General features: G+C 50.5%; 1 protein-coding gene across 2 annotated transcripts in view; it reads left to right on the top strand.

Moving 5' to 3' along the window:
• The first annotated feature begins 400 nt into the window (after positions 1-400).
• trabd2b (TraB domain containing 2B) overlaps positions 401-16016 on the top strand; it is a 48948-nt gene continuing 33332 nt past the window's right edge. The window contains exons 1-2 of one of the 2 annotated variants that reach the window (XM_072699917.1): positions 401-897; positions 3086-3652. In XM_072699917.1, coding sequence (XP_072556018.1) covers positions 790-897; positions 3086-3652 — 675 coding nt within the window. In that variant the 5' untranslated portion in view covers positions 401-789. Of the gene's footprint in view, positions 898-3082; positions 3653-16016 lie in introns of both variants that reach the window. The other variant, XM_023844132.2, reaches the window with a different exon arrangement.

The following is a 16016-nucleotide window of genomic DNA, read 5'->3' on the forward strand; positions in this document are numbered from 1 at the left end:
ATAAAGTAAAACGAAATGTAGCGTCTAGGGAGCGTGGTGTCACAAACGAAAATCATATCAGATGTGACGCGCCGACGCAGCGGACAGCTCGTGCCGTGGGCTCCGTAACTTCGCTTACTCACATGAATAATTATTAATTCACCAGCTTTGTACTCGGTGCCCTCTTGCGGTTGAGATTTTCATTTTTTTACCTCAAGGTTTAAAAATTTGAACTCGTGTGAGGGGTACATGTAATTCAGATGGGTCTCCTGTGGAAATGAATTCAACCGCAATAATTCCCACCATCCACAGCTGCAAACAAACAACGCCACACTTCCACTCTTTCCCTGAGAAGCCCACTTTAGTCTGGTATAAGAAAAGGGGGGGGGGAGGAAGAACACTAGCCGTCCACCTCCTCCTCCCTCTCCCTCGCCACCTCCTTCTAACGGTAAACACACTCAACTACAAACTCCTGGAGCACATAGCCAGCGATCCCTCCGCAACAGCTGAATAAAAACTTGAGCGGGACGGACGGAGAGAGCGAAAGGAGAAGAGAGAGAGGGGGAGAGAGAGGGGGGAAAGAGAAAAGGACGGAGGGGTGAAAGAACGCAGAGTGCCTGTTGGGGTCAGAGAATGGCGGAGAGCCGGAATGATCCGTGTCCTTTTTCATATCGGCATATTTAAGCCGGCGATTCTCAGTCGCGGGAAAGCAATCCATTTGAAAGGGCGAAGGGGAACCAGCGGAGCCGAAGGAGAAGCGGGAACCGCGCCGCCCAGACGACGTCGGTGCTGCTCCCATTACAGCCCGAGATGTTCTGTCAGTCGGGAATGCGATGGGTGCTTATGTGCGCTTTTCTGCAAGCGGTCTCACCCAGAGGAAGCCACGGACGGCCGAAGCAATGTGACACACCTAGATCGGTGAGTTTCAGAGCAGACCTGAAACGCCGCTTTACCTGTCCGCGTCGGGAGAGCCGCTCCGCGTCCGCGTCAAGCAGGTGAACACGGCTCCACCACCTGAAATTTTACATGGCTCTCCAAGACTAGTTTGCGAGTCTTAGACTGTCTGTCACATCATGACAGGCGACATGAAGAGAACTAATTAGTGTTTAAACTCTGTATATTATTTAAATCAAAATAAAGCTATGTCGCCTTTATCGTGATATATTTTTGTTATTTTTGAGCATCTTTACATTTCTGCAACTTTTTCTGCAAGTTTTAAGTATCGTTCAATACAATTAATTTAGCTTTTATTAAATTAAAGATTTATTTATTTTAGTTCTATATTTTTTTCTAATTCAAATTCATTTATAATAATAATAATAATAATAATACAACATGAAATATTCCTCCCATATTGTTATTTGCAACATGAATTACAGCTTTCTGTTAAAACTCCGATACATCTGATTCTTGTCATTTATTTTTATGATTATGGTGACGATGATGACAGATTAAAATATTTTTAAGACGCAACCAGCTAGTGTATTTTGTAAGGCATTTTACTGGAGTGTTTTATTACACAAATAAATCATTTTAATCAAAATGTGTAGTCGTGAAATAAAGAGAAAACAGGGATTTTGTTGTTCCTTCAAATGAGAAACATTTTATTTATTTCAATGTCTGGGTTTCAGTGCATTTTAGGGCCTAATAACTTAATAAGCAAAACTATAAATAAAGCGGAACGAAATGTGGTTTTGGCCCGGCAGCCCCGTTTTCTTTAGCGACAAAGTGAACAGGCGGGCTGGGTCCTCTGTACCACCAACAGTTCTAATTAAACTACTACGTTTCAAACTTTAGCGGTGATCCATTCAATAAAGCGTATGCGGGGATTTCAATTTTTCTGCTGACCGGTACATTTGAAATTTACTTTATAGTGAACTAGTGGCCGTCTGTCCTTCGATGTAAATGTATCGTGACCCGCAGAGAGGAGCACAAACTCGTGACTGCTTAGTCCTCCAAGTCGCGGGCACCCCGTTGTACACAATCCAGGCGTCGATCCCAAAACGATGTGGTCTCATAAAACCAAATGAATCATTTGCTAAGGAGGCCAGACTATTATTCAATTACACAGCCACAAATAAGTCAATTAACAAATAAACGCACAATCAACAGTCACGCGTGGGTATGTTGTTAAAACAAACAACGCTGGAATATGTTGGAATTTAAAATGTATACATTTTCAGTGTGCGCTTATGATAATACGGCGATTAAAGAATTAGAATGAAGATTGTATCGTCAAAGATTGATCGTACTATATTTGCGAGGTGTTACTGTTGCATCGGTATTATTCTCCATCATAAAGTTTCCTACAAACTTACCTTTTAGCCTACATGCTTCGAAGAATTATAATAATAATAATTATTATTATATTATTGTTGTTGATGATGATGTCATTTGTTACTGTAGTTGTCGTTACGGAATTTGAGAAATACCCTTTTCCTTATTTTACCATAAACTTAAATTGGATTGTCCTCTCACTAAAGTTGAATATTTCTTGAGCCTTGCTATTGTCACTATGATGTCAAGCTGTTGAAAATTAAAACGACAATTTATAATGGCGCGAAATATGTAACGCAATACATTTTTCCTGTTTGTTAAAACATAAATAATGGAATTCTTGTCCGCATGTATCAGAAATGACTAATATTCTGACTTAAATAATAAAGATGTTCGGTTAAATATACATGGGGTATATTTTAAGTGCTAATAAAATATATACATAGGCCCATATTTAATACGTATGCTAAAATCCAAAGTTGGCCTATTATGTGAGAAATCTTATCTGGCCCAAAGGCTGCGGTGTGCCGGCCGATCCCGAGACGTGCGCTCCGTCTGTCCCTCGCGGAGCTCCGAGCTCCAGCGGCGACTGGCGCAGAGACTGAAAGCGCGGCTGAAACACGAAGCCCGGCCGCCGCTTCCTTCTCTCGCCGGCCTTTTGGCCTCCGGGATATTATTTCTTGGTGCCCCGCATGTCAGGAATTAGTCCTCCTTGTGTTTTCATGTCCGGCAGGCATTTGTTTAATGCTGCCCCCAGCTTCTCCCCCAGTCTCTCTCTTTGGCATTTCTTTAACTTGTTTATTTTTCCCTCGCCCCTGTCCCCCAGCAGAGCGATATGAACTCCTTCCTGTGGACGGTCAGGCGCGAGCCCCCGCTGCCGCCCTCCTACCTCTTCGGGACGATCCACGTGCCCTACACCAGGGTGTGGGACTACATTCCCGAGAGCTCCAAGCGGGCCTTCCAGACCAGCACCAACGTCTACTTCGAGCTGGACCTGACCGACCCGCTGACCATCTCCAAGCTGACCAGCTGCCAGCTGCTGCCACACGGCGAGAACCTGCAGACGCTGCTTCCCCGCGACCTCTACCGCCGCCTCAAGCGCCACCTGGACTACGTCAAGCACATGATGCCGCTGTGGATGACGGCCGACCAGCGTGGGCGGGGCCTCTACGCCGACTACCTGTTCAATGCCATCGCCGGCAACTGGGAGCGCAAGCGACCTGTGTGGGTCATGCTGATGGTGAACTCGCTCACCGAGTGGGACGTTCGCTCACGGGGGGCCCCCGTGCTCGACCTATTCCTGGCCCAGGAGGCCGAGCGGCTGGGCAAGCGGACTGGCGCCGTGGAGAGAGTGGAGGAGCAGTGTCATCCACTCAACGGACTCAACTTCTCGCAGGTGAGGGGGGTGAGGGCGGGGAGCTGGGAGCGGAGCACTGGAATGGGCTGAGTAAGAGTGGGATTAGACTGGGCGATGAGGTCAGGCTAGTCCTGTCTAGGAATTTACCCAAAAGTAGCCATTTTTTGTGTCATCTTGCATTTTTGGAAGTCAATCGTATCACCAGCACATACTGTGTTTGTTTTGGGGACGCCTACAGGAGTGTAAACAGCTGCACCCCCCAGCCAAATCCCCCCCCTAAATTCCCAGCAGCCTCAGTTTATTAGTGACATCGCCACATCTTGCACCGTAACCCGAGCTTGAAAGATGAACGAATTAACCCAATTACCCGATGACACGATAAACAGGGAGGAGATCTGTCTGGTTTCTGATCTCCCAGGGATATCAGGGGCTGGCAGTGATTGTCCAAAAACAGCGATGGTCCACCCTCGGGGTGTGGAGGGGGTAGGCCAGGGGGGACAGTCATACTGAAATTGTTTAACACTTACAGGTTTTTTTTTTTGGTTGGGGGGGGACATGAGCGGCCTGGTCTGAATCGCCGGGTGTGAGTGCTGTACTCTGTGGTTTTCACCAGTGTGCGGTTTGTTCACACTGAAGAATTAGTGCAGTGCCGTGCTGAAAAGGGAGTCATACTGGATTCAGTGGGAAATCGAGGACACCCACGGAGGAATGAAAATCATCCCAGCCTGTGCTGTGGCGGACGGGTGGAGAGGGGACCCAGGGGCGGGGGGGGGGGGGGGGGGGGAGGAATCTTAAAAATCAGAAGTGCTGTGGTGACTGAAGCAGGAGAGATAAATGTGGACAGAACGCGAGTGATTTCTTACAGGCTGAAATATCTCCTCTGTGAATTCCTGTGTTCATCTGTACCCTGCTGGATAATAGGGACCAGTCCCTGTTAGCCTGTAGCGAGGTTCTTACATTCATGGTGGACTCTCATATCCATAGTATATCCATGGCCAGACTTCTTCACCAGCTAACCTGGGGCTGTAGGGCCCCAACCTGTAGGGGGCCCCGTATTTTTTTCATGTCGTTACAGCAGGATTCTATGCTGTATGTAGGGGCCCCACAAATACATTAACCCAGGGGCCCCCACCCCCCTAAATTTGGCCCTGAGCTAAAATAAGACGGCTAAAGGCTCGCTGTCACCTTTTAAAGGCAACGAGCATCTGACTCACACTTGAGGTCGATCCTGTAACAGCCCGATTGGTGAGATGCTAATGGGCTGGTGAGTAGGAGGTCCTGGGAGCAGCAAGTGCAGAGCCTGAGATTTGAGCTGCCGCCGTTCCTCGTGTGAGGTCCTGGGGGGGGGGGGGGGTGCACAAGCAGTGCCACCCTGGTGCCGTAACAGTATCTCTGTACCCGGGGCCCCCGATTCCAACCTACAGTGTGAGCGAAGTGGGACTTCTCCATTTTCAACATCGCCTCCTAACTACACTGTCAGGAGTGGAAACGTACACCATGAGTGGGGGGGGGGTCGTGCTGATTGGCCCCTGGGTCCAGGAGCACAGGGTCAGTGCATCGAGTGCTATGGTTGAACCACAAGCACACGTTTCAGACTGACATGCTTCTGTTTCAATATCTGCATCGTTTATTTAAACCTTTAAAGATCCTTTTAAAGTTCCTTTCGATGGCACAGTCCTAATACTACCATTTCATCAGAGGCAGGTAATTCAGGTAAAACTGTAGTAAAACTCCAGACCAAGATTTTCTTTCAACCAACCAGTAGAGTGTAAAGAGTCACAGTCACAGAGCACTCAACTGGTTGGTTGAAACAAAATCTTGGTCTGGACTTTTACTCTCTGGACCTGAACGCCTCTGCATTGGATTTTCTGTAGTATGTAGGAGGAATGCAGATTATTTCAACTGATATTCCTCTTCTTTTACACGCCATCTACATAGAATGATGATTGTTCTCGTAATAGATGAGCCAAACTTTAATCTACCATTAATTGTTTTTATAAGATTCGTCACTTGTCCATGAAAGTTTCAGACTTGAGTGAAAACATGGCGGTTGCCCATAATTAACATCACATGGTCTGGCCATATTATGCTGCACCCTGCTGATTTGGTCCGATGTCGAATAAAAAACAGCGGATTGTAAAGTGTCTATAACAATTTAAGTAGGTAACTTCAAACACACTTCGCGAGACCACAGAGGAGTAATTAGCAAAGCTCTCTAATTAGGCATTAGCCGTTTTGAGTTTATATGAGGCCGCAACAACCATGAAGGGTGGTACATCAGACGTACTGGGTTCGAATGGGAGTGTTTAGTGATGCGGAATGTGGGCGGAGCTTAGGGGCAGTCTTCTCTTACATGCCGCTGTGCTCCAGGCGTGCTGCTGTCGCCGTTCCTGCGACGGCAAACTGCCGGTGTACGTCCCGGTGAAATAAACCCCTGCCTGTAACCAGTGTCAGAGGCTTAACCTGTGAGAAGCGCTTACTGGGTTTTACTGGGTTACTGGGCAGCTGCAACTCGACTGAAAAACAGCAGGCGGATAAATTTGCTTAATTTTGATTATTTTAGCACTACAGTCGACCACAGTATTGGAAGAGTGATGTGGTTAAGATGGTCAGCCACAGGGGAGAGAGCGATGTGCAAACCCCCCCCCCCCACCCCCTACAAGCCCAGAGCCCTGATTTGGGATCCGATTCAGGCCCAGTCAGCTCATATTCTATGTGTTCCTAACAGAAATGACGGCTGGGAGTCTCCTGAAAGGAGCTATGGAGACCTCGGCTGCTGCTGGCTTTGGTATGCAGCCCCTGGCTGCCTTCAATGGCCCCCACGTTTTTTGGGGGGGGGTCACAGGATGTGCTCCGCAGGTGAAAGGTGGATGCAGGACGTTGAGCACTCTCTGGGGCCTCTGTATCATCTGATATGGCCGTAGACGAGGTGGGGGGGGGCTGTGTTTCTTTACGCTCTGGTTCTCTGGCGTCTGGCTTCGTGGCCACAGTTATCGGGGGCATGATAAGAATTTGGTTACCGAGCTCTGGGTTTGGGAAACAAAAGGGGGAGGGGGTGGATGTTTCTTCTCCCGCCATTTGCGGTACGATGCGGTTGGACAGCTGGGCGGGGCCGGCTGCAAGAGGGCCCCCCCCCCAAGGAGAAACATCACAGGGCAGAGCAGCAGAGCAAACCCCTTGGCCTCCACTGGGTATAAGTATGCGCTGTTTTCCCGCTTGGTTTCAAGGCGTGTCATGACGTCATTGCATGGCTGGTGCCGGGGGGGTCGCAACCCTCCTGTGAGCTTACAGGCCCCCCCAGTGGGGGTGAGGGTGAGGCCAGACCAGGTTACCCTGCTGGTTCCCCGTGACCTCAGGAGCCCGATGCCCCCACCCGCTCAGGGGCCCCGTGGTTCCATCACCTCGGGGCCGGTCCTATTTCTCCTTTGACAGGGGGGGTCGGGGGCTGGGGGGGCATGTCCCCGGCTTTCTGCCAGCAGCAGACAGAAAGCATCATTTGCCGGTATTTTAATTGCACACGCAGTGACGGCGTCTGCTTCGCACGGAACCACAGTGCCGCTCTTCTCTCGTTTTTCCGCATTGTTCCACAAACACGTCGCGCTGTATTAGCCGGACTGATTGCCGGTAAACAAGCCATATTTTAAAGAAGGAATTAGGTAAATTTCTGTCACTCTCAGGCTTAAAATATTTACATTCCGGCCCTTATGTGCTGGAGATGTTTGGAATGCCGCTCGGCCCCAAAGCCGGCTGCTCCGCTGTTGCCCGTTCACTGCTGCTCCCTCCCTCCCTCTCTCTGTTCTCTGGCCTCCGTGTGGATGAGGAGGGACTTGACGGGCCTCCCTCTGGCTGCCATGCGGATGCACGGCTGCAGCATCGCTGGTCTGCGGCAGTATTCACGGATATCGGACCATCTCCCGGCTCTGCTAATACACAGACGACGGTCCAAATGTTGCATAAATTACTTAATTGGCCTCCCTAATGACTAAATTGGCCCTCGTTATCCTGAACTGCTTACGCAATTAGGACTTGGCTGGTGCAGCGACGTGCAGGGAATGCGTCGGTCGCAGACGGCTCCCTGCACCCATGCTGCCTGGTAGCGGAGCTCGCGTCAGACTGGAACGTGCGGTGCCTTTGGTCTGCTTCACGCTGCATTTCCTGCAGGCTTCTTTTTGCATTTTGCATGCTTCCCCTGTGGGTGGAGCCACATAAACCAGTGTTTTGTTTTTTTTTTGAGCTGTGCTTTGGCATGCGTACTCCCACAGGCACCAGTGATTCCTCTTGGCAGTGTGGGCCAGATCTCTCATTCAGCCAATAAGTCGGCTCCGTTTCCACACAGAGGTGGTTAGATGGACCGTTGGGACATGTGGGTGTGACCCTTTGCCCAGCCCCCCCCCCACTTACAAGCTCGGGGTCTGGTCTGGGGGATGACCGGAAATGAATTCCCCACATTGTCACTGCAAAGAGCAGTGTTCTATCTACACCATTTCCCTGCCTTCAGCCGCATTCCTCTTCCACGTGGGAGAGGCGTTTTATCGTTACTCCATTTGCGTAGCGCTGAGAGGAGAGCTTCTCTCCGCCGTCCTCTCGTGATCCGAGGCTGAGATGTGCGCTCCACATTCGGCCTGACGGCAGCAAGGCGGAGACAAATTAAGTTAATTAAGTGGATTGTTTTGCTAGAAAGTTCTGAAGGAAGGTGTGTTTTTCCAGGGCCCAGCTGTCTGAGGCGACGGCTGATTGATCACAGACAAGAATGCGACTCACGGATTTGTAGGAAAACATTTCCCCGGAATGCCGTCGCTGGAGGTGTGATAGGCATCTCAGATCCGAATCGCAGCAGAGTCGCTGACCGCCCGTGTTTGCACGCATCCAGCGCAGGGCTGTGTCACGCGCGCTCGCTCGCTCGCCTGCCTCGCCGTGTTCGGGGAAGGCCTGCTCATTCCCGGTAGAAAGTGCCGGAAAGCCCGGGAATGAGGATCAAAGCATCCCGAGGTAGTTTTCTAAGCAGAAAAGAGACGCAATGGCTATGAATGAGTGATAAGATCACAGATAAACAGCTATTACAGGAGATGGAAATAAGCCTCAAAGAGACACCATATATGGAAGCGAAAATCCCTGTGGCCCTAAGAGTGTCGGCACACGCTGCTCAGGGCTCCTGTTAAACTCCTCAGCACGTGTAGGCGGGCCCCCCGCTGGCCCACGCCCTTTACCCTCCGCATGCACCCCCACGCTCTCCCAGCATGCCTTGCGGTCTGTCCTGCAAAGGCCCATTATTTTTTTTCACTGCTGACCTTGGGCGGAATTTTGTCATCCATCACTCCCGCGGCCCGTCCGCGCGCCCGCTGGGGGGAATCGCCTCTTCCAGGGGGGGTCAGGGCTGGAGCACGGCGCGCATTCCTGCACCCGCCTGCCGCTCATCTCGTAAAGTTTTACTGGGGGGGTGCATAAATCGCCGGGTTCCCGCTGCCTCACCGGGCGACAAGCATGTGAGCCACAGCAGAAGGGGACTAGGCTTTTTTTTTTGGGGGGGGGGGGGCCGTCACCAAACGACAAAGCTAACGTCGCTAGCCGTCGCTAGGCATGGCCTCGGTCTTGTCGACCTTTGACCTTCGAGTTGTCCGCACTTGTAGGAAAGAGTTTCCTGCAAGGGGCACTCTGGTATAAGTTTACCCGTCTCTCCTACCCCCTGGCCTCCCACTCCCCCCTCGCCTGTGTTTATGTTTAACGGAAGGGGTTAGGGGTTAGAGACTAATGCTGTCCATTTATGGGGGAGGGTCAGGGGTTAGGTTCTAATCCCGTAATGAAGGCAGCGAAGCCCACCAGTCTGTGCCACATCACATTAAGAAATGAGTCATGATCAAAGACCTCTCAGTTTGTGTCTCGTTGCCGCTGTTTCTCCTGAGTAATAAGCCTGTTTTTGAGACAGTCATTCATTATTCACCATAACTGCTTATTTAGAGCACAACAGTGACTGTGTGCAAATCCCAGCAAGAATGAATATGTAAAGCTTGCTGTTCAGAGTGAAGCTACTTATCAGCTGGGCGCCGTTGGGCCCCTGGGAGGTAGCGGAGACCCACACAAGGGAACCTCAGCAGTCACCACTCCGACGTTGGGTCCAGACCCGGAAACGTGGAGCTCTGAATGAGCCGGGCCTCTGGGGTACCACTGGGCCTGACCTGGTCAAACTCTACATAACTGTTTTCTTTCACAGCTGAAAAAGATTTGGTGTTTAGACTGGCACAGGGCTGGTGTTAGGTTCTTGTCCCAGTGGTACCCGTGACCAGTACGTCCTCATTTTGCCGAATTCGATGTGTCCCTTTTGTTAAGGGAAATGTCACTGATATAAAACATAGGAATATGCTTACCTGCAGAGGCTGTACGTAACAATGTAAGGGTGCATCTTTATTTCATGATAATATAATAATAATAGTAATGATAATAGTAAGGCTTGAACCAATAACCTTCCAAACACAAGCACAGAGGCTTAGGCCACGAAGCCACACACCACAGCTGGCTGGATGGTGAAAAGCCTTAAGTTTGAAAATGAGAAAAAAACAGACCGATATGATGATATCATACAACGTTGAACTCAGCAAAATCAGGACGTCTCCCATGACTGGTGAAGAAACTGGTGGACCCTGTGTTGGAGATGGACTGCATGGCGTGGATGTGGACTGGATGTGGACAGGTGCTTGCACAGACACATTTCCCGAGAGCCAGGCTCGCGGCGAGCTGGAGAATAAAAAGTCCTTGTGGAGTCCCTACACAATTTTTCTATGCTTGAACTTCATGTTCGACTCTGCAGCCCTGAGTCGTGTTTCACGTGTTTATCGGCTGTCTGGAGTTCTGGTGTAATAGCATGCTCCCTGCCTGTTCACATCACATCACATCACGCCCACATCCCCGACGGGGACCACGTGTGGCTCCGCAGGTTACGATGCTGCACTCGTAATCGGAAAGTTGCCGGTCCAAATCCGATAGTCAGCAGAATGATTTCACTGTTGGGCCCTTGAGCAACATCATTAACTCCCAATTGCTCCAGGCCCTGATTTCTGAAAAATATCTCCTAGGTAAACGCCGGTAATCCCTCTGTTCTCGCTGACACTCTCCCAGCCTCTCGCCAAAATGTGGGCCGAGAGCAGCTTTGGGGGCTTTAATCCCAGTTTAGCACCGGAATCCAGGGTGGTCATTTACTGGAGGAAGCTGGGAGCCTCGTCCCAAACATCCGCTTATGGCTTTGAAGCAGAGATTAATGCTAAGGAAACAATAACAGGCCCCTCATTATTATCTTACCTGCTAAAGCCGCCTCCACGCCCAGCTGCCTCGCCCATAACCCGGGGGCCACCGTGTGGAATCAGGCCGTCCTCTGTGCCGCCTTCCTCCAGCGGTACCTGTGCATTTATCCAGGTGGCCTTTTTACCGTCTCGGGTCGGGCATTTCAGCTCGGTGGCTCGGCTCAAAGAGGCATTGTGCCACACCGGGACGTTTGGCTTTGGGAATGTAAGCTATCCCCTGGCTGACCTGTGACCCCACCCCATTCAGACACCATTTCGGCACAGGGGAGAGTGAGGCAGGGAGGGGTTGCAGAAAAGCAGATTGGGATCGTTTAGTGCCAGGAAAAGACCTACGTCAGAGACACAGGTAAATAAAAAGTCTGTTCAGGAAAAGGAAAAAGAAGAGACTGGAAAACCCGCTGCTCTCCTCTCCTCTGTCTCTCCTCCTCTCCGTCTCTCCATTCCTCTCCTCTCATTCTTGGGCCAAAACAAAAAAGGATGCAATTTCTTCGTCTCTCGTTTTTTCCCTGCCTGTCCCGCTCTGAGGTTCCTTCTTCTCTGCTCTGATCTTGCTCAATTTCACCTGCCATTCACAATTCCAGCTGTTCCCCCCCCCCACCCTCGTTGACAACAAGCCCTTCTTATGCTTCCCTGGAACAGTTTAAATGTAATATCCACCATGTGGCACCGTTTATAGAAGGCAAATGAATTGAAAAATCAAATTCACTTAAGGATTCCAGCCGTGGTCCCCGAAGGCCTTGTGTGTCGGAGTGGGGGGGGGCAGGGGGGGGCCACGTTGATGGGCAGCTGTAATTACAGCCACGCAGAGAGTCGTGGTGGGGGGGGGGGTGGCAGAGAGCTGCTGAGGTAAGCCTGGACCACGGCCATGCAGCAGCTCTCATCCCGGGTCTTAGTGCCTCATCACCGGCAGGCCGATCAAGCTTTGGAGGGGGTGGAGGGACAAGCAGGCGGGATGGGGGGGGGAGTTTATCAGCCTTGGGTTCAAAGCATCCGTGCCGCTACGGGCTCCGTCGAGTGCAAACAAACGCAGGTGACGGAATAATCGAGGAGATGCAGGGGCGGCGAAAGCTCCCGCTGGGCCTCACCGGACGGCCCGCAACCGCACTGCGCAATTACCCAAGCGGAGAGCCGGGGAGGGGGCTCACAGCGACCGTCCAACATTCCGGCGGCAGGGCAGGAGTGGAGGACGGGAGGGGGCGTGTCAGGAGTGTGAGACACATTCGGATGTGCGAGTTTGGCTTGGCGCAGGAAAGTCCGTGTGTAAGCAGAGGGGGTAATTGGTTTCTGATGCCACTGTCAGCTCCATGCCAGACCACCTGCATGGGGGGGGGGGGGGGGGTCGGGAGGGTTAAACACCCCAGCCCTGCCGTGAGTGCATCCCAAGACCACCGGCCGCTTCACACGCAGAGTGCTGCCGTCGCCGTGCTGTCCGGCCAGACCATGCTCCGGTCCTCCGGAAAGTTCTCACTGGCTGCGTTGACTGCTGGCCACAGACTCGGGGGCTGCAGAGCCTCTTTACAGCCCCCCTGATGTGAAAAAAATGCCTTAAACGGGGTTAAAAAGTATTTAAACACTGCAAGTCATGTTGCTTAGAAGGCACTTTTTTTTTTTTTTTTTTGCTGAATCCTCTCGTTGGTGTCACAAAATCCCATGAAGGGACACGGTGTGAATCTGCTGTGACTGAGCCACAGCGTCAACGAGGACTAAGGATGAAGGATGGCAGCGGAAAAAAAGCTCTCCCTAGCTTAATTTGTTTACCAGATGCTTTGATCTAAAGCCATGTGTATTTGAGGAAGCAGCGTCGGCCAGATCCAGGAGCATTTAGGGTCTCGCTCAGGGGCCCAATAGTGAACTTTCTCATCTGGGATTTGAACTAGTAACCTTCCCATTGCATCCACTGGATCTTAACCTGCTGAGCTGGACTAAACTGTAATATCCCCTACAACACCAATAAAAATGAAGCTGAAATATTTTGGGGAAAATCTTGTTTTTGTATTTTCACTGCATGAAGTAAAGCCTTTTATAAGTGTATTAAAAAGTCTGTGCATTATTTCCAACTTCTTAGAGCCCGGTATTCGTATTGGCCTTTGTGTGTTTTGTTTGGGGGGACGGGACGTAGGTTGTGACGTCAAAGACTGACCTGTCTAACGAGTTATAATTAACATTATACAGAGTATCTGAAGGGAGAATTCAGATTTGTCTCATTTCTTGGAATCTGTATTTCCTTAAGTAGACCTGCTCTTACCTGGTGTGAGAAACAGGGACACCAGAACTAGGTGAAAACGAACAGGAAATTCACAGAATACTGAAGATGCACTTTCTCTGGTCCTTCACACACACACCGACACACACCACTCATCGGACCAGCTGTTTTGTAGATGAATTTCGAGAAAATGGTAGAATCTAGTGGAAGACACTTACTTCACTGTATTTGATTGTGAGCTGCTGATTTGTCGTTTCGTGGTGCGAAGTATTAGAGTTTTACGATATTTTTTTAATTGAAACATTGAGCTGTTTTCAAAATACTGTGCATTAAAATCCTGTTTTGGAGTTTGTAGTGAAAGTGCAAAGTGTGTGGTTTTGTCATTTAAATTACGCAGCGCGCACTTGGAGCTCCCTGCCGTCATCAAGGCTTTCACCATGACTCTGAAAACTAAATCTGAAAGAAAATAAAAAGTAAAATAAAATGAGGCATTTTCAGAAAATATAAAATCCAGCTCTTAAAACCAACTGTAACTAAACTGAAGACGCAAATAAAAAAGAAAAATTGGTAATGAAAGCTGCAAAACTGTAATAATGGCTGACCACCCCCCCCATCCCAAAACCAAGCCTCCCGATGGCCAAATCAAGCACTTCAGTGGGGCATAGATGGCTGCTTAATGCAGGAGCGCTGCAGGGGCCAATGGATGGGAGTGAAAGTGACGGCAGGTGACTGACCACGAAGGGGACAGCTCTGTGCAGATGTCACCTTCCACCCCCTCCCATCCCGCCACCTCCTCTCAGAACGTCTTGACAGCCGCTTCCAGTCTGCACATGAATACCCAGCATGCACTGCTCGCTCACTCCGCTGTCCTGCCCATAGCTTCGGTTTGTGGCCCCCTTCAGGGCCCCGAGGTGCAAACGTGACGTGGGGCTTTGGGAGCCGGATATGGCTGCTGGAGGAGCGACCAGGAGAGAGGGCACAGGGACACCTCCCTCCGGGGGGGGGGGGGGTCTGCGTAAGATGACCGCAGCACAGAAGGTAAATTGAAAAAGTAATGGTGAAAGGGGGGGAAACTGGGAAGCTGAATCGCAAAGCTGGCTGGGGATTTCTGAGAGCCGGACCCCCCCCCCCCCCCAGTGTCATAAAACTGTGTTATGTGCTGTGAAATGCAAGCGGGCAGAAATTCTGCACGTCATACCCGGAGGCGAGTTTGAGCCCCGTAAGCCGAGCTTCCACACGGGCCCTTCCAGCGCCTTGCATGTCGCGGACGCCCAGTTTGGAGTGGGCCGGAGCGGCCAGCCACCATCAAGCCTCTGCCTGAGCCATCGGGCCCGTGCAGGCCTGACGGACACTCCGCGTCCCACTGACATCTGCGGCCACCACAGAGGCAGGAAGTCAGCTGGGGGCCTGAGTGGAGGGGGACAGGTGCGCCGCCTTAGGGCTGGCCGGCACAGTGCCTGAGCAAGTTTGTTTTTTTTTCCCCCTGTAACGTCTTTAGCAGAAACACGCCAAAGCAGAAACATGCAGTGTTTTTTTTTTTTTTTTTTGGGGGGGGGGGGTGACCTCATGATTTCAGGCTCTATTGGGGTAAACATCAAGAGTGGAGGTGGTTAAAATAAAAAAAAAAACCTGTGGACCTTTCAAATATTTACTTGTTGACAAACTGTGTGGTCAGAGGCTGCCTTTGTCTGGGGGGTGAGGTGCTGGTTGACATCCCCCCCCCGCCTCCATGGCCTGGGCACTGCAATGAAGTGACCCACGACCCCAGAGCCGCGTCCCGCCAGACCCATTCCTGGTCAGGGGGACCTCTGTTGTTATGTTTTATTATTAAGGGGGAGGCCTTCAATTGGACATGTTGGATTTTAGCCTGTAAAGAAGATACCATGAGTCAGTCATGGGGGGGGGGGCAGGGGTATGGTGACTGGGAGCAAGAAAAATGCTGCCTGTCTTTTATTTTATTTTACTGAGGTGACGTGGGAGCAAATTGCTCTTGCATGGCCTTTTACACCCCCCTCCTGCCCCCCCCCCTCCAGTCTATAGACATATTTCACTGAAGTTCCCTTGTACCCTGCCTTTAAGAGAACACTTTCCCTGCACTTACCACATTCAAACAGGAGACACTGATTATTTGTTAAAACCTCAGCGGTCTGAAAAGTAAGAGGGAAGATAGAAAAAGTGCAAAGTCTGGTTTAGGTCAGTGAGATATTCCAAGAATCCCAGTAACAGTCATGGCCAGCTTTTTCTGGCGGGACTCGCCGGAGTGGGTGGTGCAGGACGAGGAGACGGGGAAGCGGGGGCAGGTGCGTCCAGAGGTAGGAAAAGGAATTAGCTGGACACCATGTTTAAATTCTCCATTGGACCTGCTTCTGTAAATGTTCTCACTGCGGCAAACTGGTTTCGCCTCTTTCGGGTTGTTTGGAGTGGATACAATCCCGGAGCAAAAATCTAGGAATCATTTAACCCGTTGGCCTGGCCAGGATTGGGGTTAGGAGTCGGTGTCGAGTCAGCTGATCCTCAGCAATGGTTGCTAGAAGCCCGTTCTGGAATCTTAGCGCAAACAAACACCTAATAAGTGGAGCGACTCTTTTAGGAAAGGAATGTTTTTGAAACCGAACGTCACAATTTAAGACGGATGCTCTCGGCCAACCTTTATGTTTCTATGCTTCTCTGCCTGTCTATAAATATTCCTCTTCCAGCTTTCGGTGGTCACACTCCGTTGTTATTCCTGGAGAAGCTTATAAGACACTTAAATTATTGCTAGACAGCGCTGCTTAGAGACGGAGGGTGTTAGCATGGTGCTGGAACTTCATGTTTAACTTACCTTCTCCTGTGGTCGACTGACGCTATTTGTAGATGGATGTTAAAGCTTCTCGTGTGAAGAAGCTACAAGAAGATGCACGTGCTTCTT

The sequence above is a fragment of the Paramormyrops kingsleyae genome, chromosome 15 (genome assembly GCF_048594095.1).
Source record: "Paramormyrops kingsleyae isolate MSU_618 chromosome 15, PKINGS_0.4, whole genome shotgun sequence".
In the NCBI taxonomy this organism is placed as follows: domain Eukaryota; kingdom Metazoa; phylum Chordata; class Actinopteri; order Osteoglossiformes; family Mormyridae; genus Paramormyrops; species Paramormyrops kingsleyae.